The 26,570-nt window shown below is 38.3% G+C and overlaps 1 protein-coding gene across 7 annotated transcripts in view; it reads right to left on the bottom strand.

Moving 5' to 3' along the window:
* Nucleotides 1–26,570, bottom strand: part of sif (guanine nucleotide exchange factor still life) — a 674,511-nt gene that overhangs the window by 545,286 nt on the left and 102,655 nt on the right. For all 7 annotated transcript variants that reach the window (XM_083112141.1, XM_083112137.1, XM_083112140.1 and 4 more), the window contains exon 2: nt 8,385–8,521. In XM_083112141.1, the coding sequence (XP_082968267.1) occupies nt 8,385–8,491 (107 nt within the window). In that variant the 5' untranslated portion in view covers nt 8,492–8,521. The remainder of the gene's footprint in view (nt 1–8,384; nt 8,522–26,570) is intronic.

Genomic DNA, 26,570 nt, shown 5'->3' with positions numbered 1-26,570 from the left:
GAAAGTCTTCATGAATTAAGTAATGATAATGGTATAAGACTGATTACTTTTGCAACCTCAAAGAATTTAATTGTGAAAAGTACCACTTTTAAACATAAAGATATCCATAAATATACCTGGTCTTCTCCAGATGGTAAAACTCATAATCAGATAGATCATATTCTCATTGATAAGAGAAGGCATACTAGTATAATTGACGTTCGTACACATAGAGGTGCTGACTGTGCCAGTGACCATTATTTAGTAATTGCTAAATTAAGAGAAAGACTCTCAGTGATAAATCATAAGCAACAAAATCTAAAAGTTCTAAAATTTGATACAGGAAAGTTCAGTGATGAAAAAATTAAGAAAGATTACCAAATTAAACTGTCAAATAGATTTGATGTTTTGCAGGATTTAAATGATGATGAAAATATAAATGAAACAGACGTAAATAAGAATTGGGAGCACATACGTAATGCAATAGAATCAGCAGCTAAGGAAAGTATAGGATACCATAAACCGAGAAAAAGTAAGCCATGGTTTGATAATGAATGTCATAATCTAATAGAAATAAGAAATCAGGCTAGACTTAGGTGGTTAAATAACTATGATGATACAAATCTAAACAATTATAATAGAATAAAGCGAGAAGTTAACAGCACGTTTAGAAGTAAAAAAAGAGATTACTTGAAAACCAAAATTAACGAAATTGAAACAAACAGCAAAAACAAAAATATCAGAGATTTATATAAAGGTGTAAATGAATTTAGAAAGGGGTGGCAACCTAAAGTAAACTTGATAAAAGATAAAGACGGTGATTTTCTAGCTGACCCAAGTGATATTCTAAATAGATGGAAGAACTACTTTAATGACCTTTTAAATGTCCATGTAGGAGATAAATCAGAAGTGAATGAAGTACACACAGCAGAACCTTTAGTTCCAGAACCTAACTTGACTGAAGTTAAAGATGCTATTAAAAGGCTAAAGAATAACAAAGCACCTGGCATTGATTTAATACCAGCTGAGTTAATTAAATATGGTGGAAATTCATTAATATGTCAAATTCATAAATTAATTTGTTTAATATGGAATAAAGAAGAAATCCCTCAACAGTGGAAAGAATCCATAATTGTTCCTGTGTTTAAAAAAGGTGATAAAATGAACTGCAATAATTACCGTGGAATTTCTCTACTCTCAACAACATATAAAATATTATCTAACATTCTTTTAACAAGACTAATCCCATATGCTAATGAAATTATAGGTGATTATCAATGTGGATTTAAACATAACAGATCAACTACAGATCAAATTTTTCACATCAGACAGACACTTGAAAAAAAGTGGGAATATAATCAAAATGTCCATCAGCTATTCATTGATTTTAAAAAAGCATATGATTCAGTCAAAAGAGATAAACTATATAATATATTAGTAGAGTTTGGAATACCTAAGAAGCTTGTTAGTATGATAAAAGTATGCACCAGTGAAACAGAAAGTAAAATTCGTGTGGGTATTAACATGTCTGACAAATTTACAATTCATGATGGGTTAAAACAAGGAGATGCATTGTCTCCATTGCTCTTTAATTTTGCCTTAGAATATGCTGTTAGGAAGGTACAAGAAACTAAAGAAGGACTAAAATTAAATGGTGTGACTCAGTTGTTAGCATATGCAGATGATGTAGACTTACTGGGGGATAATGTGAATACAATTAAGAATAATGCTAAAATATTTTTCAAAACTGCTAAAGAGATAGGTTTGGAAGTCAACAAAGAGAAAACTGAATATATGCTTACAGGCCGAAACCAAGTGTTAGGTAATAATCAAAATCTAATTATTGATAACAACTCGTTTGAATCAGTTTCCAAATTCAAATACTTAGGAGTAATATTAACAAATGAAAATTATATTAAAGAGGAAATAAAAAGTAGGCTTAATTCAGGAAATGCATGTTACTTCTCTCTTCATAAACTTTTGTCTTCTCGTTTAATATCTAAGAAACTAAAAGTTAAAATATACAAAACAGTAATTTTGCCTGTAGTATTATATGGATGTGAAACTTGGTCCCTTACATTGAAAGAGGAACATAAATTGAGAGTATTTGAAAATAAGATCCTTAGGAAAATATTTGGACCTAAAAGGGATGAGGAGACAGGTGAGTGGAGAAGGTTACATAATTTAGAACTACATAATTTGTATTCGTGTCCAGATATTATTAGAATAATTAAATCAAGAAGACTTAGGTGGGCAGGCCATGTGGCACGAATGGGAGAGGAAAGAGGAGTTTACAGGATTCTTGTTGGGAAACCTGATGGTAAGAGACCTGTAGGAAGGCCAAGACGAAGATGGAGGGACAAAGTTGAGATGGACCTAAGGGAAATCGGTAGGGATGGAAAAGAGTATATAGATCTTGCTCAAGATAGGGAAACATGGAAGGCCTGTGTTGCTGCAGCCATGAACCTTCGGGTTTAAGAAGGCTAGAGAGTTAGTTAGTTAGTTAGTTAGTTTTGCTACCTACAACGAACTTCGTCCACGTAAACGCTCTCTTATATCATGTCACATATGTGCATTCTTATCAGTGTTTCTCAACCTCGGACCGCGTCTTAGTATCAAGTATAACGGGTCGCAAGAGGTTGTCCTGAAATGAGTTATTTTAGCTTGGTTTCATTAACGAATATTTTATAGTCCAAATATTCTGAGGAGAAAAATATTCTTGAATGAGTCGAAAGCTCAGGCACAGATCGCCTTCTATTGCTTCCCATGTTCAGCTGACAGAATTCGTAACTTAAATATTTTGTCACTAGAATTTTTTTTCCAACCAATTCATTGAAATCAAATTAATAATATAGTTATCAGTTTCTCGAGTATAATAATATGGTCATCGATATCCCAATTAGTATTAACTGGAATTTTCCTCTGCTCAAAATGCAATGTGTTAATGAAAATCAGCACTTACCAAATTAATTTCACGCTGTTGGCCTGAGTAAACTACAAGATTTCATTAGATCCCGTGTTTGACAAATAATTTAAACCTAATTTTATAATTTGATACTTCTGATTTGCCATAACTTATTTGTTAATATTTAATTTTGAGGATACATATTAATTAATGCATAATATTTAATAACTAGAAAATAATTTTCCTGTTAATGGTCTCATGAAGGTTGAGCGTTGAGAAACACTTTTCAATATGCCCCCTTCTCTCTCTCTATCTGTAAGCGAGCGCGCATGTGTGTGATTCGTTCTTCCTAAATTTAGCCTCTACCTATTTCTACCTTCCTCTCTTGATTTCTTCTTTTTCTCTTTTCTTCTATTTTTCTATATTTGTCTTCCTTTGTTTCTCTACACCAGCCTTTCTTTCTACTATTCTTCGCCTCTCCTTCTTCCTCTTGTACTTTCTTTGTTTCCCCATCCCTTTACGTCATTGTTCCTCTTCCCATTAGTCTCTTATTCGTTGTCTCTCTCCCTCTCTCTCTCCCCCCATTTGTGCGAGTGTGATTCGTGTTCTACGATAAATTATTCTGAAAGTTCGAGTACTCTATTTGAAGTCAATAAATACTGAATCGGAGACATTTTAAAGGTCCTCGATAACCCCTAATAACACGCCATTCATAACATTCATAGGGCCTCCCCCATGGCGCAGTGGTAGCGTCATTGCCTTGTAATCAAGGGGTCCCGGGTTCGATACCCGGTGGAGGTACAAGTGGTTCGGATTCCACTTTAAACTGTAGGTCCAGTCCCGATTAGCCTTACTGCGCATAAAGTGGACTTAAAACACCAAATCAAACCAAATAACATCCATAACATACAAAGTTTTATGTAAATCAAGTCTAACACTTTTAATACTGGATTATACCACAATTTCCAATTTGTATTTGTCTCATCTTGCGTTACTTCTCGCCCCCCTTCCCCCTTTTCTTTTTTTTCTATTTCATTTTTTTTAGCTACAAGTCTCGATAAAAATGTCGCAGGTGAGGTTGTCCAGGATCATATGTTATTGTACTTATCCATATTAACATTGAATTCTATGCAAGGCATCAATTTGTTGTATGGTGTGTGTTGCCTGGTTGTAAGGATGTGGTTGCTTTTTCGGATATGAAGTTAACTTTCCCATAGTACAGTCCCTACCAAAAGTTTAAGACCACCAACTTTTTTCATATAAATGAATCCTGACCGAAAGTTTATAGTACAAATATGGAGTGAAATTGTATGGAAGTAATATAGTGTGTGAGGCATATATTGCCGAAAAAATTTTGGTATACGTCTTGTAATTCATGAGATACGAAAGTGGAAAATCAAATTTCTTAACTGAAAAATCCAGCATTTTGAAGTACAGATGAATGTGTATACACGTAACCGACGTCGTTATGACAGTACTGAATTTTTTCCAGTATTGTGGAACATGAGCGAAGGTTTTGGAGCAAAAAAAAATCCAAAAAAATTTCTCGTGTTTTATATTTTTTTCTAAAATTCGCAAAATTAAAAAAAATACAGCGAAAACTGAGAGGTCTTCAGATAACAATATCTTCCTCAGCGACTGTGTTGGAGTGAACAAATTTTATCAGTCATTAGTTGAAATGTGTGTCAATAGATGGCGCAGAAAGACATATCTCGAGTAGCAGCATTGTGCAAGTCCAAACCTGTTTTCGTTACGCTTGATAATAAACAGGCTGTTTGAATCACAAGCTACGTGATAATGGGGGGAAAAATCTGTGCCCGTGGCCATGAAATGGCAAATAATTGGTATGTAAAGATGCAATAGGTCTCATAGAGAAATTGCAGTTGCATTGAATGTGAGTAAAACCTGCGTGGAGAACACAATAATCAAATTCAAGCAGCAAGGTGCAGTGGTTGATAAACCATGATGCGGCCGCCTTAAGGTAACGTCTGTACGCGAGGACCGGATTATTTCCGAAGTATGGAATGAGATTACGCCCCAAGAATGCCAGAAATTGGCCCGCAGCATGAGAAAACGTGTGCAAATGTGCTTGAAACTTAAAGGTGGACCTACTGACTATTAAAATCTCACACTTCATTCGTCCAATTTCAGGAGAAATGTTTGTTTCCAAGTATATTTTCAAAGTTCAGATTTAATAATTTTACAAATTGTACCTTTAGTTACATCTATTAGTTATAAGTGCATTAATATGCCCTTACACTTTCTTGATCTTCATGTACCTTTCAATAACATTACATAATAATTCCAATTTTGTATTAAAATGTTTATTTCATGAAAAGCATTCGCATATGTACTTTTTCTGTTTGTCTGAAAAACACACGACAAGGTGGTCTTAAACTTTTGGTAGGGACTGTACATACAGTGTATAATGTGCATAATGTGAATTTGAAACTACTCTGCTCAATACAGCGTAAACGATATAGAAGAAAATGGCACATGACAGGGAAGCTAGAAAAAAAAGAAGTATATAATATTTGACTAAGGGCGGACCCAGGGCAGAGTTTCGGGAGGTGAGGGGAGAGCTGAAGAGTAGAAGGAATTGAGGTTTAAGAGTGCAACGTAGAAGCGTACATTTTTTGGAGGAAACAGAAGCGAGAAATACGAATGAAAACTGGAGATTGAGAAATTTTTGCTTAGATAAATGAGTATCTGGGGGATCGCCTCCATCTTCCCCACCACCTCTTGGATCCAATTCTGTATTTGATTTTATATTTTGACAAAATTGTCATTATATTATTATATTATTTATTATATTATTATATTATATTAAACAAAATACTATGAACTGATATTTATCTCAACAATAGTAAGAAAGAGAAAATGTAATAGCAAAATTATATACACTGAGAATCCAACCTGCCAACAACAACAGCAGCAGTAGCAACAACAACAACAACAACAAAAATAAAAACAACTGAACACGAATTTCTGAACTGTCCTATTTTATATACACTCTGTCCAATATCTCTGGAGCAAGCGAACGAAAACAAGTCTCTGCGCAAGTAGTGACGCGAGACGGCTTCACCAAGGAACACGTGAGAGGGAACGGGATTGTGAGGAGGGGGAAAGCCACTGCAGCGTGTACTGCTTCGCTATGCCCACTCGATCCCCCCTCCCTTCTCTGCCGCTATACGCGGCCTTGCTCCGGACATATACGGGTCAGGGTAGAGAAAGGAGAACTTTCCTGTAAGATTCACACTATTCTGACTAATTATAAGCCAGTTTATTATATAGTATAAGAACACGCTCACGAACCATTATCAGAAACTTTAAAAAAAAAAATGACTCTATTATCCGTCTGTTCCTAACTTTGGCTCTGCAAAACTGTCCTTTCCCGTTTCCTGTCTCAGAAAAGGAGACGTCGCTCATGGCAAAATGATTGGTCTGCGGGGCTAAATAATGTGGACGGAAACTTATTACAAGCCTCAGGAACATCAAAAGCGGCCGGGAGACACAGGACTTTAGTTTGATGTATGACGCCACTTCCAGGGATTCCGAAAGTCGCATCGCAGATTGTGGCGCCGCCGACGGCAATTTCTGGAATTAAGTTCCGCAATCTTCAATACGAGCTCGGCCCTACTGCGCTCAGTTGAGCGGGAGACTCGTTGAGCTATGAACCTGCTGCAAATGTCTTGGAGCTTGGACAGGGTAGGGGGAGGGAGGGGCGAGGATCAATGCCTTGAATGTTGGACAGAACTTAGTTAAAAGGAACAAATAAATAACAGGCATTAATCACAGATTTATTTGCCTGATATTTTTAGCATTTAACGTGCAATTCTGCCCTCAAAATGGGAGGGAATTTGAAGTCATTCTCTTCCCCTTAAGCACACAAATGTCAACTTCCTTTTCCTGGACTGCATTTTGCAAACTAGAGAGGCTCTGGCGTCTAGACTCTAAGCCAATATCTGTGGGGATCGTGTTGTGTCGTCCATATATATGTTTGTATGTCCCTTCATCCATTTTACCATTCATTCATATCTTCGCGACTAGCCAGCCAGAAGTGGCAGAAAAACGAAGTAAAACAAGTCAATCAATCAATCTTTCGCTTATGTGTGGGAATATGCCCCCTCTTCTTACTATGAAGGAAATTGCTCAATTTTATGGAGGGCCGCCGTTAGGAAATGTTAGGCTCTTATAAAGGGGCTGCTATATTTTTTTTAAAAAAAAATACAACCAACGTCCACAAAAAACTGCACGAAAAAGTCCACCATTATTAGTAATTTGTTTATGAGGAAAATAAATATCATAACTCATTTTCAAATTTTACCGCATTTTCATCATTCATGGCATATTTAAAGAAATACTTTTGACAATGACAGTTGTTGCGTACCTCCGTGATAGCATAGTTGTCGATAACGTTGCTGACTTGTTAGTCTTCCGATAAAGTCACATTGTACAGTAGCTGAGAACGCACTTTAAACAGTAGGCCCAGTCGCGATTAGTCTTTGTAAGCACAAAGTAGACAAACTATGAAAAAACTAATTTAACAATGGCAATTGTTTTATTATTCAACTAATCAATATACTATCAAAAATTCATTGTTGATGCTTTTAAAAGTTTTCTCAAGCTTGTGTATTACTCCAGGTTAACTCGATAGATGAGAATACAATGCATGATCATTTTTATGTGAAGCGGCTGCAGTTTTAATGAAGGAAGTGGTAGTTTTCCACAATGTATGATGGGATGATGGGGGATAGGAATGACGAAATATGTACAGAATCAATGTTAAATGCATTATTATTTAATTCACTAGAATACCCTAAGAGGAAGTACAATGCTAGATTCTCACAGGAATAGTTAACTTTTAAACTTAAATCATATCCCTATACTTACAAATGCCCGTAGGTACAGATATAATCTTATAATTCTAGTGATAAAAATGCGTGTCGCTTTGGAATAAGAATTTCGCGTGGCAGTCAGACGCCCTATCGACCAGACTACCGCGTTACTACGAACGTAGAAACTGTATATCAAAACAACTAGTGAAGCTACAATACCTCATAGTTCTGAAGTATATTCCACCAACAGAATATTTATATATCAAGGATCTATTTGAGTTGAAACACATGTTTGCTTGCAACCACACAAATAGTTTCTAGAAACGCGTAATACATTTGAACTCACATGTTTACTCATGCGAGAACCAGAAGTAAATCCCATAGTAGAAATTGACCTATAAAATAGACATACCAGACAATAGAATACCACATTGGTATATCTTTTTACCGTCCGAGTAAACATTTGATATCAGGTGAGACAATGTTAACTAAGAAACTCCAAAAGCTACAACAGTGTACTCTGGCTGATATGAAAGTCTCTAAAACTGTGCCTAATGCAAGTCAGAATATCTTACTTGTATGGCCCTTTGGGTAACAAGAGAAAGGGACATATATATTCAAATCTATGCATTTTTTATGGATATTGCCATTAACTTTCTTACCTGAGGAGGTGACCATCGCGACGTTTGGAACTCTGCCATGGTGAATCTTCATATCTATACGCCTTGCGAATTAAGGGTGCGCAGGAGCAGCTGAGCTTGTTCCCCATGGCGGGTTCACGTCACCAGCTCATGTTCAGCTGAAAGTAGAAACAAAAGCCTCCGTTAGAAAACAACACCTGGTGTTTATGTGGTTAAAACAATTATTAAAAAAAATATTTTTTATAGATTTACCTTCAGTTTACCGCAATTGTACAAAGAATAGAAACGTCAGTTTCACCAATTTTCACAAACGGGAACCAATTTTTAAAGGTGAACTTTTGAGGTTTGCTATATTTGAAAGCTCATACGTGAACATTTCTCTTACATGTGATGAAAATACTGTAAAATGAAGTTACGGTAGACCACACCAGTAAATTTTGCGGTGTCAACAGGCTAAAGTGGTGGGGAAAAAAGTACTGTGTATAAATGTAATCGATAACAATGCATGCTGACCTCCCTAGCGGAGTAGGTAGCACAGAGCAAGAGTTCGAATCCTGGTCGGAGCATGGGTGGTCTTTGTGAATGCCCCCTTCACCAATTTTATCTTACCATCCCTCATCGTCGCGATTAGTCAAAAATTGCAGAAAAACTACAGTAAATAATAAAAATCAAAGTCAGCCAGCGGCGGCGCCACGATTAATTCTAAGGATGCTAAGGAGTGAGGAATGACATTTAGGTGGTGTGATGTTGGAAAAAAAAACAAAGAAACATGCGTGCAGCCGGTCTCCGTGGCGGAGTGGCTAGCACATCGCGCTACGACGCCAGGGGTCCCGGGTTCAAATCCTGGCTTGGACATGGATGTTTGTGAGTGTCTATTCATGAATTTTATTATATAATTTCGCAAATTCGCCAAAAATGGCAGAAGAAGCGAAGTAAAATAAAGCCAATGAAATCAAACATGCGTGCACGTTTTAGCCACTAAATCAACTTTTAGTAAGCATCTGTGATAATATGTGTGGCCGCGGTGGCTCAGTCGGTAACGCGTCTGACTACCATGCTAAAGGTCCCGGGTTCGATCCCCGGCCGGTTCAAATCCGGGAACTTTTCTAACGGTGGAAGCGGTCCCGGCGCCTACCCAGCGTCGAATAACATGGGTACCTGGGGGGAAACCCTGGAGGGTAAAGGCGGTCAGGGGCGTGATGCTGATCACATCACCCCCACTCACGACCGGATCAAGAAAGTGTGGGGCGTTACCCCCACACCCCCTATACGCCTTCATGGCGTGGTGCTAAGCACAGGGGAACACTTTACCTTTACCTGTGATAATATGCCAATGAAACGTAAGAATACTAGCGACTTGCTTCTTCTTTGCTTGATTTTAGCACAACACGACATGCGTAGAAATTTGAGAGGAAGAACTTGTTCAAGGGAGGCCAATGACATTCATGGGCGACCGATCTCACTTGTACCTAACATTCGGTGCTTAATGTGACGGCATGACATAATATGACACTGTAAGCAGTGTTTTCGGTTGATCATAGATTTTGGAAAAGGGGTGCTTATGGGGGTTGCGCAAGCACCCCTTCGCATCCCCCTGGCGCCGCCCCTGAAGTCAGATGACAACGCACGTCACTATTGTGAAACTGACAAGATATACTTAACAAAATTTGATGTGTTCGTTACTGTTGGCTAGGGGAAAGAGGTACAATAAATTTAATGAAAGACATTCATAGGACGGCAGACTTTACACCATTGCAAGCCTTTTAGTTTCGTCAGTCTCACACTAAATCCTTGCACAAGAAGACGGAACTGATGAATTGCTTCTGGAAGTTTTTACATGAGTTTTGTTCCGGGAATCTCTGGAGCGAGCGAACGAAAAGAAATCTGCGCAGACAATGACTCGAAGGGGCAGTGGCGTAAATAGCATCTCCGCAACCCGTGCGGTGCGGGGAGGGTGGGGGGAGGCGCACGAATGATAAATGAAGAAAGACCGATAGTTCACAAAAGTTTTTCTTTCGGCGTAAGAATATATTTTCAACCAAACATTATATTTTTATGCCCCTACAACTGGAAACAGAAAATGTTAATCACTACAAAAGTAGAAAGTGAATTTCCAGGTTAGAAGAATGTTATCATCCAATCCAAGTAAACCACAAGCAACTTTCTCGAAAGACCAGGTGAGAGATATTTCACCTCCGATTATGCTAACACTAAAAACAGAACAGAAAATAGAGAGATTTTGGTTATGTTATTCATCTATTTTAGACGCTGCTTATTATGACCGTGCTTGTGTTGGTTGCTTGTCAATAGATAATAGATTTGCATGGTGTAAAGGAAAAATTAATAATTGGAAAGATTTAAGTAAAAGAATCAAAGAACACGAAATGTACCGAATTCGCATGTATGATATATATTATAAAGATTATAAAGATGTTCAAACAATGTTGCAACAAAGTCTGGATAAGTGGCACTAAATGATTAGAAGATTTTAGATTTAATAACAACATTATCCACCTGTGATTTGGCTTTCAGGGGTCATCGAGAACGTGCAAAGTAGTTCTGGGAATTCTCAACATCATAGACATGTTAGCGAGGTATCAGGTATCACTTCTTACAACTGATACTGAAAATGAGAAAAGCAGGACAAAATACTTAAGTCCTGCTATTCAAAATGAACTTATGTATTATAATGGCTTCAAAACAGGTGCTGAGACGCATAACAGATGAGGTTCTAAAGGCACCATTTTTTCCCATATTATGGTTAGAACACAGGATATTACTAAAATTGATCAAAAGCCACTTGTAATAGGATAGATAGGTCAATATTAAACCTGTTCTCGTAACCTTTCGTACCAGTTTTTACATGATTCAAATTACATGTATGTATTTTCATATTTGTATATATCTGATATAAATGTAGCCGTCAATTAATATTTCAGAAAGGATTTTTTTCCTTGCGAGTAGGGGCGCACGACTGCAAGTTGCGGGCGGACGCAGAGCGTGTTAGTTACGCTACTGCGAAAGGGCTCTACCAATGAACTCGTAACAGGGGAAGTGAGTGAAGGTACCTGTCGTTTGGATCAGCGCCCACTACTTTGCTCTGCCAACTCGCTTTCTCCCCTTGCTCTACAGATTCCAGAGACAGAGTATACAAATGCTACAAATATAAATTTATTTTAAATATTGGGTTCTATATAAACAGTAAAAAAATTCTGTAGAAAAATCACTGATGTGTCTTACAACAATTGGCTAAAACTGAAAATTCAGTACAGCAAGTAGTTAGTGGAGATATTTGTGTGTAACTTTATAGTATTTTAAGTTATATTCTATTTATTGCTATAATTATTATTATTTTTAGGCAGCATACCTAGATTCATAATCCATAAAAACAAAAGTTAATTGCTCGATGTGCTACATGTAGTGTAAGGTTCCATATTTGTTCGCCCAAACTACTGTAGGGCCAGGATATCTTGTGCTGTTAACGTCGATAATTAATTATGCGTGTACTGTTATTACACTGAAGAATATTTTTCAAGATTTGCGAAGGTGAAGATAAACTTCAGTGTGCTGATTATATACCTAAATTTACTGTTACCTGCATATTTTAAAATAAGAAAACACAGCAAATAACCTTTTGATAGAAACTTTTTATCACCATCTTCCACAACTGTTATCTCTTGTTACTATGACGACGTTAATGTTCCCAAGCACATAAACGTTACACAATTCAACATAGAAAACAAACAAACGGCCTCCCCGATGGCGCAGTGGTAATCAAGGGGTCCCGGGTTCGATACCCGGTGGAGGCACACAGTGGTTCGGATCTCACTTTAAACTGTAGGTCCAGTCCCGATTAGCCTGACTGTGCATAAAGTGGACTTAAAACACTAACTCAATCAATCAATAGAAAACAAACGTTACTGAACGCCAACTTTAACATATACACTTGAAGTTCAAAATACATAATAATTATAAATTGTACATTTAAAATGAATTTGTGCTGATACACGGAACTCCAGGTTTCTCCCAACCCCTCCCCTTATTTCACCCCACCACTGTTTATCCTAGTGCTATTGGGGGCAGCAGCCTTGTCACCCCCGCGACACTACAGCCAGGCCAGAGCTTCAAATACCGTGAAGGACGAGCAATTGTCCATGCACGGCGGGTGCGCGGTTTGTAAATTGCCTTTTCGATTCCTTCTGCACGAATTGGCATCCGGTGGCGTTGCCCTCCGGCATCAGGGGTTGCTTCTCCAGCGCTCTCTCCGCGAATGCCAGATTCCGGCTTATTGATCTCGCCGCTCGGCTTCCTGTTTTGATTGTGACGTCAGCCGTCTCATAAGCAACGGTTCGTCGTGTGGCAGTTTCAAGAAAAAGGACTCGGTTTGTGGTTCTGACGTCCAGAGTACTGTGAACGACAGAAGCAAAGAAGTCGTCCCCTTCCGGCGAGTGAGAACATAATCTCCCTTCGAGTTCAGTTTCGAGATTTTTGTGCAGACCCAAACCGTTTAATCCAAACTGCACACATAACTCAATTTCCAACTTGGCCCTTTATCTGACAGCTGAGCTGGGCACGAAAATGGGAATGGCCGCCTCGGTGGTCAGCGGAACGCATTACGACCCATTTTTTTGTTAACGCATTGATGCATTATTGGGTATACCCCATCATCGCTCTCATTCTCACAGTCTCGATTTACTCAAGAGCTCCAAAAGCGACGTATAATAAACGAAATAGAACGAAAATAACTCAAATAGCTACAGTGATTTTCTCGGCTGAGTTGTCCGTGGAGAGGCAGCTAGCGCGCCGGGCAGTGAGAGCGCATCTGCTGGCATTTAGACCCACAGCTGTACGCTGACCATGGCACTGGACGCGTCAGTGCTTCGGTATCCAGAAAGCTGGTGTCCAGTTTGCACGTGTTTATGAAGTGTTAAGGTGTTAACAAGTGTTTTAGATTGTTTTGTTTTACTTTACGTATTACTGGCTCTTTTCTGCAATCTAATAATGCCACGCTATCCGTACAATTTAAAACAACGCCTTTTTATGTACGACTCTTAGGTCATTACGAATTCTTGTAGGGAGGGAAGTTTTAAGGCGTTTCGCAGCAGAATTCCCAGCTGTTCCTGTTCCACACAGCAACATTGTTCGAAAATTTGTGAACAAATTTAGGGAAACAGGTTTTCTTCTTGATAAGAAGCGAAGGGTGAAACGGCACTGCTTACTGAGGTGAAACTAGACGACGTTGGAGCACGATTGGAATGGAACATACTCCTCAAAAATCCATCCGGCGTCTTGTACGAGAAACAGACATTTTCATGACGTCTAAGTTGCCAGCTATCAAGCTTTTAAACCTGACGCCATACATTTCAAGAATTGATTGAAATAATATATCAGAAAGGAAATTCAAGCAATTTTGGAAAAGGAACTGATACGTGTTAGTGAAAAGTTCCTAAAAAGATGCCGTAAATGTGTGGATGAAGTAGGACAACATTTCCAACACCTCTTGTAACAAGATACGTGCTTATTTTAATTGTAACTGTCAATGTAGTCGTACATGTTTATTTCATTACATAGTCAGCAGTTCCAGTTACGTGGATGTTTCATCCAGTTTGCCGGCAGACGCTTTCACTGCCCGGCGCGTCACGGACAACTCGACCGTGAAAAGCACTGTATTTGCCAACAAGATGATGTCCTAAAATACAGGAAGTAAAAATCAGGATTCTAACGTGTCTGCGAGAACCAGAGGAACGAAACGCCACCAATGAGGTGTCCGTTTCTTTTTAAACAAAAATACTCACTTTGAAGAGTTTCATTTGGAGTCGGATAGGCGAATCTTAATAAAAAAAGAGAGAGAGAGAGAGAAGAACAAGAAGAAAGAAAGAAAGGAAAAGAGAAAGAAATCAGTAAAATGAAGATACAGGACTCCACTGTATCGCTAATGAGAAGAGATGGAGATATGTAGATCTAACTCCAAATAGAGCTCTTCAAAATGAGTAGATGCGTTAAAGAAATCGAACACCGCATTTGTGGAGTGGGTATATAACACAAAAACTTACTTATGGCACTGACAGGTAGATATTTCAACAAAATTTAGGATTTATTACAGTTCGCTTTGAATTTAACGAGCTTCTGGCTGGAAAATAAACAACTGAGATGTGGACACGTAAGAGATAGTATGTGGATAAAATAACTTAAGGAAATACTACCAATCCTCTCTCATCTTTCACTCATTCAATCGCTCTCTTCCCCTCCACTAGCTCTTACTCTCTCTCTCTCTCTCTCTCTCTCTCTCTCTCTCTCTCTCCCCATGCACTCAATCGCTCCCTTCCTCTTTCACCTCTCAGTTATCCACCTACTCTGTCTCATTCTCTCCCACCCATTCATTCGCTCTCTCTCCCCTCCCCTCCCCCTCTATGGCTTCGTTGGCCCTTGAACCAATCTAGGAAGTTTCATTACCTTGGGTACAATATGTTTTTTTTTCCTGCATTGCTAAACCTAACAGCCGCAACTGTAGCAAGAGGAGATCGTTAACGTTATGGTATGTCTCTGGTTTTCCTGACCTTTTTGGTTCAACTGCGAACAAACAGAAGATTCTGGCTAGTTGAAGGGTGCTTTTATGATTGGTGGTAAAGTGGCAAGATTGTTCCACAGCCTTATAGCTCGCACATTATTTGAAGCCGGGAAGTCTAGCTTTGTTCTTTCATCACGTGGACTTTAGCTCTTGTACAATGTGTAAGTTGCTAACATTTCTATTTTTACAGAATCTGCGAAGAAGTAGGAGTGGCCACAAAACCCGGATAACTGATATCCGCATATCCATTTCGAATGCAACGGATAATCTGGATATCCGAATATCTGGATAATTCGGATATGCAGATAATACAGATTTGATGAAGAATTTGTATGAAATACGAACATGACGAATAAAATAATGTATGGATAGCGGTACATTTCTGATAATCCGAATATCAGGTTAATCAGATAAAGGTAAAATTTTCCGTGCATACAGCACCCTACCATGAAGGCACATTTACGGGATGTGAGGGATCCCGGTCATTTTGGAGGTGATGTGATCAGCACCACGTTCACGCCGCCTTTACCACCCAAGGTTGCCCCCAGGTACTCATTGAATTGAGGCTGAGTGAGTCCCAGAGACACTTTTTATGCGGGGAATCGAATCCGGGTCTACCGCGTGGTAGTCAGACGCCCTACTGACTATATCACCGCTGCTCTCCGGATAATGAGGGCAATTCGAGTATCCGCATATCAGAATATCAGACATCCGGATAGAAAATTTTCTGAGGTAGTGTAACTTGCATCTACAATTCTCTGAAACCGTCAAGCCAGCGGAACGTTGAAAAATACCCAAGTGCAACTGCTACTCTTTTCCCCCCTACGAGCATGCTAGTTCGCGATGCCTGTGATCGAGTCTCCTAATGCTGTTAACGTCGGATGAGGATTAAAATTGCTCGTGGCCGGATCGTAATCAAGATGATTATGAGCGACGTTTAACTTTGCGCGTGGCGACGAGAGATGGAGTATGAGTGCGGTACTCACCGAAACCAGTTCCTCGTACATCGCCAGTAAAAATGCGTGAGCGCTTTGTAGTTAACAATTTGCTGATGTATTCACTTCGTAAATTAGTAATTTTGTGAATGACTTAGTGTCCGTCAAGGTAAACGTAATGTTTTGTTAAATGCAATGGTACAAATATGATGCAGCAGGCTAACCTATATGAAGCTCATTCTATTTCGGACCATTGGACACCTGGCTGACATTCAAGGGCCATGTAGCGGAAATGCATCACAAAGGAAACCAACATATAGGGGGACTATACGCAGTATTGAGAAACCTCCAGCTGACACTTGCAACGAGGATATCACTCTAAAAAAAACTATGATAAGATCAGCCATACCAGAGTGGCATCACGCAGACAGGACGACAATAGAGAAACTACAAATTATCCTAAACAATGCAGCAAGGATAATCAGCGGACACGACAGATATACAACAAATATCCGAATACAATAAGACCTGAAGATAGACCCATTAGAAGAGGTCATAAGAAGAGAAACAACCAAATTCTGGGACAGCCTTAGACGGCACAGCATCAAGGCAGTCAACGAAATTGGAACAGCGGCTATCTTAAAGCTCACGCATCGTACCCCTCGACCACAGTGAGCCCTAACAATTACAAGAAGACCTAAACCTCGAGCGACAGTAGCAGAGGAAAATCAAGACAACATAAACGCCAAGAGAAGGGGGAAACAATCGCATAGGAGTCAAGGAAACGGGCACTCCCACATAAAGAAAAACGAGAAAATTCACTAACTCACTCTCTCGGACCACCTTCCGGACTTTAGCGACAGTTGCGGATGTTCCGAACTACCAGACTACCACCATCACGTCAATTCCCAGAAATGTCAGATTGGAGCCATGGAAACGATGCTCCTAACAACAAATAGCTAATATAACGAGTGAGTGGACCACCTCGAGCAACAGTAGCAGAGGAAAAGAAAATCAAGACAACAACAACGCCAAGGAAGGGAAAAAATTCACATAGGAGTCAAGGCAACGTCACTCCCACATGAACCAGTCAAGAAAATCAGCCAGCCCTACCTAGAATACAGTCGGCAGAAGTGCTTAATGAAGATCATCTTGAAGCGACATATACAGCTCAACCAGAGGTCAAGGAAACGTCACCTCATCACAACATCCAATATTAAGTCTGAGTCTGCAGTTATGTTGCTCTTGATTTAATCGCGACGATGAGGAGAATGATAAACTGATGAAATGGATGCCTTCACAACGGTTCGAACCTGGACCCTTAGGCTTCGTGGCACGTTATGATAACCACTACGCTACGGAGGCCGAGAAGATAATTTTACAACAGAACGGGAAGGAATTAACATCTGCAGTAACACAGTTTTGCAAGACATCAGCCAGATGTCGCCAGGGTCATCTCCTAACTACCATGACATCTCCGTTCATCTCACTGAGATAACTTGATTCATCTCTTCTCCTACTATACATGCCGCTTCGTTACCCTTCTAGTGACAGCAGCAAGAGCGAGACATCACCTAGCTACCAAAACATCAGGTTTCGCTATCTTTATTGATTATTAAATTATTAATTTGGTTTATTTTGCTTCGCTTTTCTGCCACTTTTGGCTAATCGCGAAGATTAGGATGAGTGATCATATGATTAAACTGATGAAGGGACACTCACAAAGCACACCCATGACCTGTACGGGATTCGAACCCAGGACCCCTGACGTTGTAGCACGCTGTAGCTAACCACTCTGCCACGGAGGTAAGCATTCCTCTGTCACCACCTCAGAAGACATGAGTTGTACTCGACCCTCCTTACCATCAGACTAAAGGGATTCTGGTCACTACTCAGGTTTCACCAGTTTGTTACGTTTTATCATTGGTTAAACTTGTCTTCCTCTCGTACCTGTTTCCACCATCCTTTGGCGTTCTGTACCTGTACAATAATCAGTGTCAACCTACGACTTTTGTGACTGTTTTCTATAGCACAAATTTCTTTTACTTTTTATGTTGATTTATAAATGTACAATTACAATTATAATCTATTTTTAACTTCAAATGTTAATGTTGAAGTTGCTGTTTAATAACGTTTGTTTTCTATTTATGTTAAATTGTGCAACGTTTATGGGCTTGGCAACTTTGTCGTTGCTATGGTAACAGTGATAACAGTCATAGAATATTCTTGTAACAGTTGTGAAGTTTTGTGATAAAAGTTTCTACCAAAAAGTGATTTGCTGCGTTTCCATTTATGCTAATATTCAGGTAATTTAGATATGTAATCAGCCCACAGAAGTTTTTCTTCGCCTTCGCGAATGGTGAAAGATATTTTGCATTTAATAACAGTACACGAATAATTAATCCTCGACGGCAACATCACAAAAATTGGTGGCCATTAAAGTGGAACGATTTAACAGATCGAATAATGTGTACTGTGAACTACTTTCAATGTCTATGTTTTGTTTTATTGTGTCTGTTGTCGTAAGTGTATTTGCATGACAATAATGCAATCTTCGGGAAGTAACTATAATCTACGATCCAGAACTAGCATATCTGTATATTCTATACCAGGCAATGAGTCTATGAACAGCCATGAATCATTACATCTTGTTAAATGTTGCCGAGATTTAGGAAAGGAAAGGTTGATCTCTTGTAACAAATGTGAATTTTGGTTTCACATAGAATGTGTAGGATTGACGGACAAACAGTGGGATTTGTATCAAGCTAACGAGAAGTACTTGTGCAAGACGTGTGATCTGTCTTATGACCCATTTGCAATGGAAGCTTTTGGGGCCTCCCCCATGGCGCAGTGGTAGCGTCGGTGCCTTGTAATCAAGGGGTCCCGGGTTCGATACCTGGTGGAGGCACAAGTGGTTCGGATCCCACTTTAAACTGTAGGTCCAGTCCCGATTAGCCATACTGTGCATAAAGTGGACTTAAAACACCAACTCAACAACAACAACAGCAATGGAAGCTTTTGTACAAAGTCAAAGTGTGCAAGAGGAAGCTCAGAATGATAGTGTCAGCGTTACTATTAACCCTAATCCTACCATTCCTCAAAATATTTTAGTTTCGCAACTGTCAGCTTTGTTCAAGCGAACTGCGTACAATAAATTAACGATTTCCAGAAGGAGTCCAGAGATTCCCAGAAGCAGTCACAGGAACAGTTCAACAGTTTCCAGAAGGAGTCCAGAGATTTCCAGAAGCAGTCACAGGAACAGTTTAACAGTTTCAACAGTTTCCAGCAGTTTAATGATTTTCAACAACAGATCACTTCTGAAATATCTCAATCACGGAAGAGTTCGATACCCGGTGGAGGCACATAGTGGTTCATATCCCACTTTAAACTGTAGGTCCAGTCCCAATTAGCCTTACTGTGCATAAAGTGGACTTAAAACACCAAATCAATCAATCAATCACGGAAGGAAATGGAATCACTTAACCGCAACGTCGAGGAAATGAGGCAATCTTTTAAAGAAGAAATAAGTTTAGTTGGTGAATCATGTAGGTCAAATACCAGAAGTCTGCACCACAGAAAGGTTTTATTGATTTAGTTTATTTTACTTCGCGTTTTGTGCCTCTTGGCTAATTTGCGAAGATGGGGATGATTGATGAAATTATGAAATTGATGAATGGACATTCACAAACAACCAAGCCCGACCGGGATTCGAACCCGGGACCCTTGGCGTCGCAGCGCGATGTGCTAACCACTCGGCCACAGGGTCGGGCACCACAGAAAGGATAATGAAGTTCAGAAACTCTCAGAACAACTTCAGGAAGTATACCTTGGCTGCAGTAACAAATTTACCAACTTGGAAGAACAAATTAGTGTGTGTAAGGGCAATATTTCAGAATTAACTGGAAAGGTTCAAGGACAAATTGCAAGTTTGTCAAAACTTGCCAATCTAATGTATGATCGTGAAATAATTGAACGTCTTGAAGTATGTGAAGTAAAAATTCAAGATCTTTCAACAACGCCTCCAGTTACTACATTTCCAAATTATAAGGTTTACCAAAATTTTCAAGTTGCTGATCCAATGTCACATGGTATTCAAAATGTTGGGTTGTTTGCACAAAATGAAGAAGATTCATCATCTTTTGTTGAATCTGGTGCTGAACAACAAAGAGATCATATGTGTGACCAATGTAATTCACCACGTAGAAATAAACGTCCTAAGGTCAGCAGAAGAAAAGTGGAATGGAATAAAAATAATATAACAGTTTCATCACAACCTAACCATGAATGTTGTAAACCATATTCATTGTACAGAAATGCAAGATTGTAACGAGTCTCCGTTATATTCAACATTTGTGCCTGGTGTTAATAGGCCGAGTTATACAATTAAGTGCAAAGCACGCACGAAACTAGAAAGTATGTAAGACTGAATTAACTTAACATGCTTCCAAAGTTCTCTGGTAATCCAGAAAAATGGAGTCCACGTAAATTTATTAAATTTTTAACTTCGTATTTGGACTTATTGCAAGAGCCAGATACACAACGATTTCTAATTGCTTTCAGGGACAGGCAGAGGGCTGCTACAATACACACGTTGACACTTTTGTGACTTACCAAGATTTCGTAAGGGAATTCTTGCAACACTATACATCATATTCCTTGACGCAAGCTCAACTTTCCGAACTTAAAAGTAGAAGATATGACAGCAAGAGTGGTGTTAGTATGGAAGTTTTTGCAGTACGCACTTACTCTACTTATTACAACTTAGTGGAACATCCTAACGATTTTGAAGCTATTGATATTTTGTTTAACCAGTTGCCAACATCTATCGCCCAGTCGGTAATAGCTGCTAGATTGAACAAGGTAGATGATGTAATCGATCTATTGAAAAGATTAGATCTAGTAAATGTAAGATCCAATAACAAGTTTGAATTGCCTTATGAGTTCTGGAAAGAATATTTCAAAGACTGATGATTAATAATAAGCTAAGAGAGCAAGCTCTTAATAAACAAAATGAAATGTCCTTACGTGTTGGTGAACAACGTAATCGATATTCCATTTTTGAAAAATAATGACAAAAATGTACAATCTATGCCCGGCAATTCAGATTCATCCCACAGTCATGCATCAAGCAGGGGAAATAATAGACATTCAGGAAATAAGAGACCGAGATTGAATTTTGATGGGCAGTTCAACAATAGTAATTACAGTAATCAACGATCACCTTATTGTAACGGAAATTTCAGAAGAAGGAATTTTAATAATTATAACAATCAATTTGGAAATAATAGAAGACGTGATAGTAATTTCCGAAATTACCTAGGAAATAGAACATCTTCGAACAATAGGTTTAACTGGCGTTCTCCTGGAAACCATCCTGTAAACGATGGTAACGACCAGTGCTCTAGTTTTAGGTTTTCTACAAACCCTTCTTCATCTAGTGTATGTCCAACGTGTGCAAGACCAAGTGAATTCAGTCAAGAAAGAAACGAAGATTTCCAAGTAAGGAGGATTCCTTGAACGAAAACGCTCCGACATTTAATCCAAGGGAAACATCATGTAAACAATTCATGCAATCTACACCAGATATACAATTAAACTAGTTCCGTGGGTGAACGCGGGCTTTTCTGCTCGCGCAATGCCAATTCATGATCCTCCCTTTATTAATGACACTCACTTAAATGGTAATAATTCGGATGTTCAGTTATCTGTGTTTTTCCAGTTGGACTGGTATGAAGAGGAAGAACCCACCTGGAGTTTTAGTGATAAGGGAGTGCCAACTGCAGTTACAGAAAAACCAGTAATTACAGCAAAATTTGTGACATATCCAAAAGATGTATCATTGATAGCGGCAGTCAGTGTAATTTAGTAAGTTACGCTTTGTGGTGTAGTATAAAGTCTGTAGTATCTAGTGCGAGTTTGAAATCTGTTGAGCAAATTAAGTTGTTGCCATTTGCTGGGTATCAGAAGTTTCGTATTGTGGGACGTAAAGTATTGCATATTTTATTCAATTGTGAAGTTTTTCCTGTAGAAATTTTCGTACTTAAACAACTTCACGCAGAGTTGATTCTTGGAATACCGTTTTTCAGGCAATATAAAGCCATAGTAGTTTTTAGAAGGGATGAACTCAGTTTAATTGCACCTTCTGGATCAGAAATAATACAACCACTCAAGAAGCGTGATGTTTTAAACTGTTCTGATTTTGTCAAAGTGCAATGTGCCAGTATTAATGCTACCATAGATAAATGTCATGACCTTAGTTACATAGTACCCTTGGAACAAATAGAATCTGTGATTGAATCGTGTACTACACTCACAAAGGACAAGAAAGAATGCCTTAGATAGTTATTAAGACAATACCAAACGCAATTTTCAGATAAGCCGAGATGAGCAAAAGTGGAACCGTATCGAATTCATTTAGATACTTATGAGACAAATGCTATATATCCTATAGCATTTGCAAAAAGACCTACTTTAGAAAAGGAGTTAGAAAAATGGAAAGGTTGGGGTATAATAAAGGAAATGCCATCACCATATCTGAATCCTCTACACATTGTACCCAAGACCAATGGAGAATGGCGGCCAGTGGTTGATTTTCGGCGACTTAACAAACACGTTATTTCACCACTTGCTCAGGTGGAACCAATTACAGAGCTTTTGCAAAATTTCCTTGCAGCCCGATACTTTACTTCAATCGATATTTCAAATGGGTATTTTCAAATAGCCTTAACACCAGATTCCTATAAATACACTGCTTTCTCTTATCAAGGTCGTCAGCATGTTTTCTGTTACCTGCCATTTGGAATTAAGTCTGCCGTTTCTGTTTTTGTCGATCGAATGAACAGAATATTCGGACCAGAAACTCGCTCATTTATTTTAATATATATTGATGACATTTTACTGTTCACTCCTACCATTGAGGATCATTTTGAACATTTGGAATATGTATTAAAGATAATTAAGAAAGTCAACATGTCCATAAAATTCGCGAAATGCAAGTTTTTCCAAAAGGAAATAAAGTTTCTGGGCCATATTGTGTCTGGTGCAAGCATTAAGGTTGATCATTCTAAAGACTCTGCAATTTTACATTTTCCTGTTCCTAAAAATAAGATGGCGCTTAGTAAGTTTCTGGGATTAGCTAATTGGAGGAATACATTCGTACCTGGATTTTCACAAATGGCTACTCCAAGGTACAGATGCTTATTTTGAATGGACCCCTCGGTGCCAAGAAGCTTTCTTGCAATTGAAGGATGCTCTGGTTTCCACTCCTGCGTTGTGTCAGCCTGATTTCAGTATTGAATTTTCAGTGTCAGTAGACGCTAGTCAAAGGGGCCTTGGTTGCATGTTGTGGCAGTCAATAAATGGTAAAGCTTGTGCGATTCAATATGCCAGCTGAACGCTTCGTGGGGCAGAGGTCTCTTACAGCACCCACGAATTGGAGTGCCTAGCCATTCTATTTGCGATGGAGAAATTTGCTGTGTATCTGAAGGGCAGAAAGTTCAATATTTATTATGATCATGAGTCTTTGTCTTGGTTGGAAACTGCGAAATCCCTGAATCCACGACTTACAAGATGGTCTCTGAAAGTGCAAGCGTTTGATTTCACTCTTCATCATATACCCGGAACGTACAACAACATTGATGACATACTCAGTCGCTTTCCTGCCTGCAAATATTTTCAAACGCTAAATGATGATGTCACATATCAATCACATAATTCAGGAGGTTCTACAGGAGGACGTGTCATCAGTCTGGTCGAAAGCTCAGCATTTGGATAAGGCGTGTGCTTCCATTATTTCTCTTTTAGAAGAGGGTACAAACGACAGATCTGTAACAAAGTATTTCCTACATGAAAACATTTTGTTTTACAAACCAAGACCGGAAGAAGAAAGTAAATTGGTCATTCCTCTGGAGCTCATTCCATTAGTTTTGCACAAAATCCATGATTTAAATGTACATTTAGGTTACCACAAAGTGTTAACTACGTGTCAGCGGATATATTTTTTGCCGCGCATGAGAAAAACTATTCGCAACTACTTAAGGGACTGTGTGGAATGTGCTAGAACTAAAATGGTTGGAAGTCCTATCACAAAAGAAGAGTATCACGTTCTAGCACAAGAACCTCATAACTTTCTTTCCATTGATTTTATTAGTAAATTATCTCGATAAAATTCGTTTGAATACTTATTGACCATTGTGGACGTGATGTCTAAGTTCATTATGATCTATCCACTAAGAAGAGCGACGGCGCGAGAAATAATCAACAAATTTGAAGATCAATATTTTAAACATTGTCCTCTGTGTAAGCTCATACTTTCTGATTGTGGTAGTCAATTTACTTCCAAGGATTGAACTCACGGACTCTCTTGCTGTTTCTTCTGCAATAAGTACAATTCGACACGAATTACATGACGAGGGATTTACTCCTGTACGAACGCGACCGACGAATCCTTCTGCCTCAATCTATTCGTACTTTCCGCCTTTATTACAACGCTACAGTACCGCTGCTCCCTCTACAGTCCCCACGAGCATACCATAACGCTCATTTCCTTCTTTGTGTTCTGCTTGAAAAATAGCCTCCGATGTATCGGTATAGGTTGGAATTGATTTACCGGTACAAACCGATACTTTTCCGGTATTTTGGTCTTTCACGAGGTCCGGAAAAAGCCGCTTGACACTTTTGCCGAGTGTAATTATCCTGGAAATTATGCAAGATTCAATCGTTTTGCACCAATTTTGCATGAAAGACTGGATGTTGGGGTTATCTAACATCTATTTTAATATTCTGATGCAATTCTTGAATATTAAGAAGCAAATTTCTTGGTAATTGGATGCATATAATTGGAGAAGAATATTCATACACTAATGTTGATCAATATTTTGAACAATTTTAATATATCGCAATTTTCAAAGTATCGATATCGGTGGGAATCGTTCGATATCTGTGGGAATCGTTCGGTGTCGGTATCGGCTCCGCCTTAAATGATTATAAAGTACAGTTGCATGCATCATAAAAATATTATTAAAACGGGATCAATTAATTAGGTTTACTACGTAATGGTAAGAAACAGTCAAGGTCAATTTTTACGGTTTTTGGATGGCAGCAGAAATTGACAATCTTAGACTGCATTTCTTCAGTCAGGTTTTTATAGTGTGGTTGCTGTTAATGAATTCTGGCATTGGCAATGACTCCTTTAGCTGCCTCTTCACAGGATTTAAGGGTACAATTCTGTTTTAATCGCAATCAATACGTTAGACATGTTGAAATAAAAATTATATTTTGTTTGGTAATAGACTGTTCGGATTTGTCGAGCCTTTTGCCTGACCTCATAAATACTAATGTTCTAAAATAAACTGCACGTAGTATCAAAGAAATAAACATATTTATATTGATTCATAATACAGCTTAAATCTGTATTCTTATTAATATTTACGTAGTTTAAAATACTAGAATGTATAATGAATTGGTATTTAATAATAATAACCCATGGCTCGACAGCCCTTTAAGGGCCTTGGCGTGTCCCCCGACTACCAGTCTCCCTCCCACAATCCTACGGCTCCGTTACTTTGTAACCCCATATTTTTGTATCTTCAAAACCTCATTTGCCAAATTTTGTAATATTCTTGTACTACTCAAAAAAGCTAAAAATATTTTTTTTACCACTCAATTTACCGTCGAAAAACAAAAATCAATTTTGGGGTTACAGATTAACGTCTCAACCTCATCAACGGTTTCGGCTAAGTTATCCGCATCAAAATATTGTTCTATTTATGTACCATTTTGTACCACTATTTAAAAATTTTGTAACCGTCAGAAACAGTCAGGAAAAAAAGGCGGGAAAATTTGTACCTTGCAACCATATGTATCGCCTCGAGTTGCTTCGAAGAATATTATGCTATTTTTGTACTATTTTTTAAATTAAACTTTATACACACTACTTTGCAATAAGTGGATATCCGATTTTTATACCGTTCTTAAAAATAAATCAAAAATTTTGAAATTTGTATTTATTTCTTAGACGCAGCAATTCACGGAAAAAAATGGACAAACTTTTATCGAATGTGTGAGGTTTTTGTCTGCTTGATATTTGAATAAAATGTCTAGAATGAGTACTTTCCAATAAGCCCCTCTATTATTTTTGTACCGCTACGGAAAATTCGAAAATAATTTTCAAATTTTCGATTTTTCACATCAATGTACTAATTCATATGAATACATGAACAAAATATTATTATATTTGTGAGTTTAGAGCTCCCCAAATCATCAACACAATTTTATAGACAGGTACTTTGTATCAAGCCCCTTTCCAGTTTTCGTAAACCCGGGAAACATTTTATAAATTTCACATTCCTCTCAAAGACACGCACTTCACAAAAAATATGGACCAAATATTAACGAATGTGTGAAGTTTATATATGTTTAACTTTTAAAAAAATGTCCTAAATGAGTACTTTCTATTAGTCTACTTTTCGATTTTTGTACCGTCACTGAAAAACCCAAAATAATTCTCAAATTTTGTTTTTTTTTTTCACTTTGACGTACAAATTCCATCGAACTCATGGCCAAAATGTTATTATATTAGTGAGCTTTATAGCTCTTTAATCCTTCAAAATAACGATATGGACTCGTACATTGTATCAAGTCCTTTTTTGATTTTTGTACCGTCACTGAAAACCCGGGAAATGTATTTTTTATTCTAAATTCTTC

Source organism: Lepisma saccharinum, chromosome 1 (assembly GCF_977018435.1).
Source record: "Lepisma saccharinum chromosome 1, izLepSacc3.1, whole genome shotgun sequence".
Classification (NCBI taxonomy): Eukaryota; Metazoa; Arthropoda; class Insecta; order Zygentoma; family Lepismatidae; genus Lepisma; species Lepisma saccharinum.
This window is presented reverse-complemented; position numbering and strand designations above follow the sequence as displayed.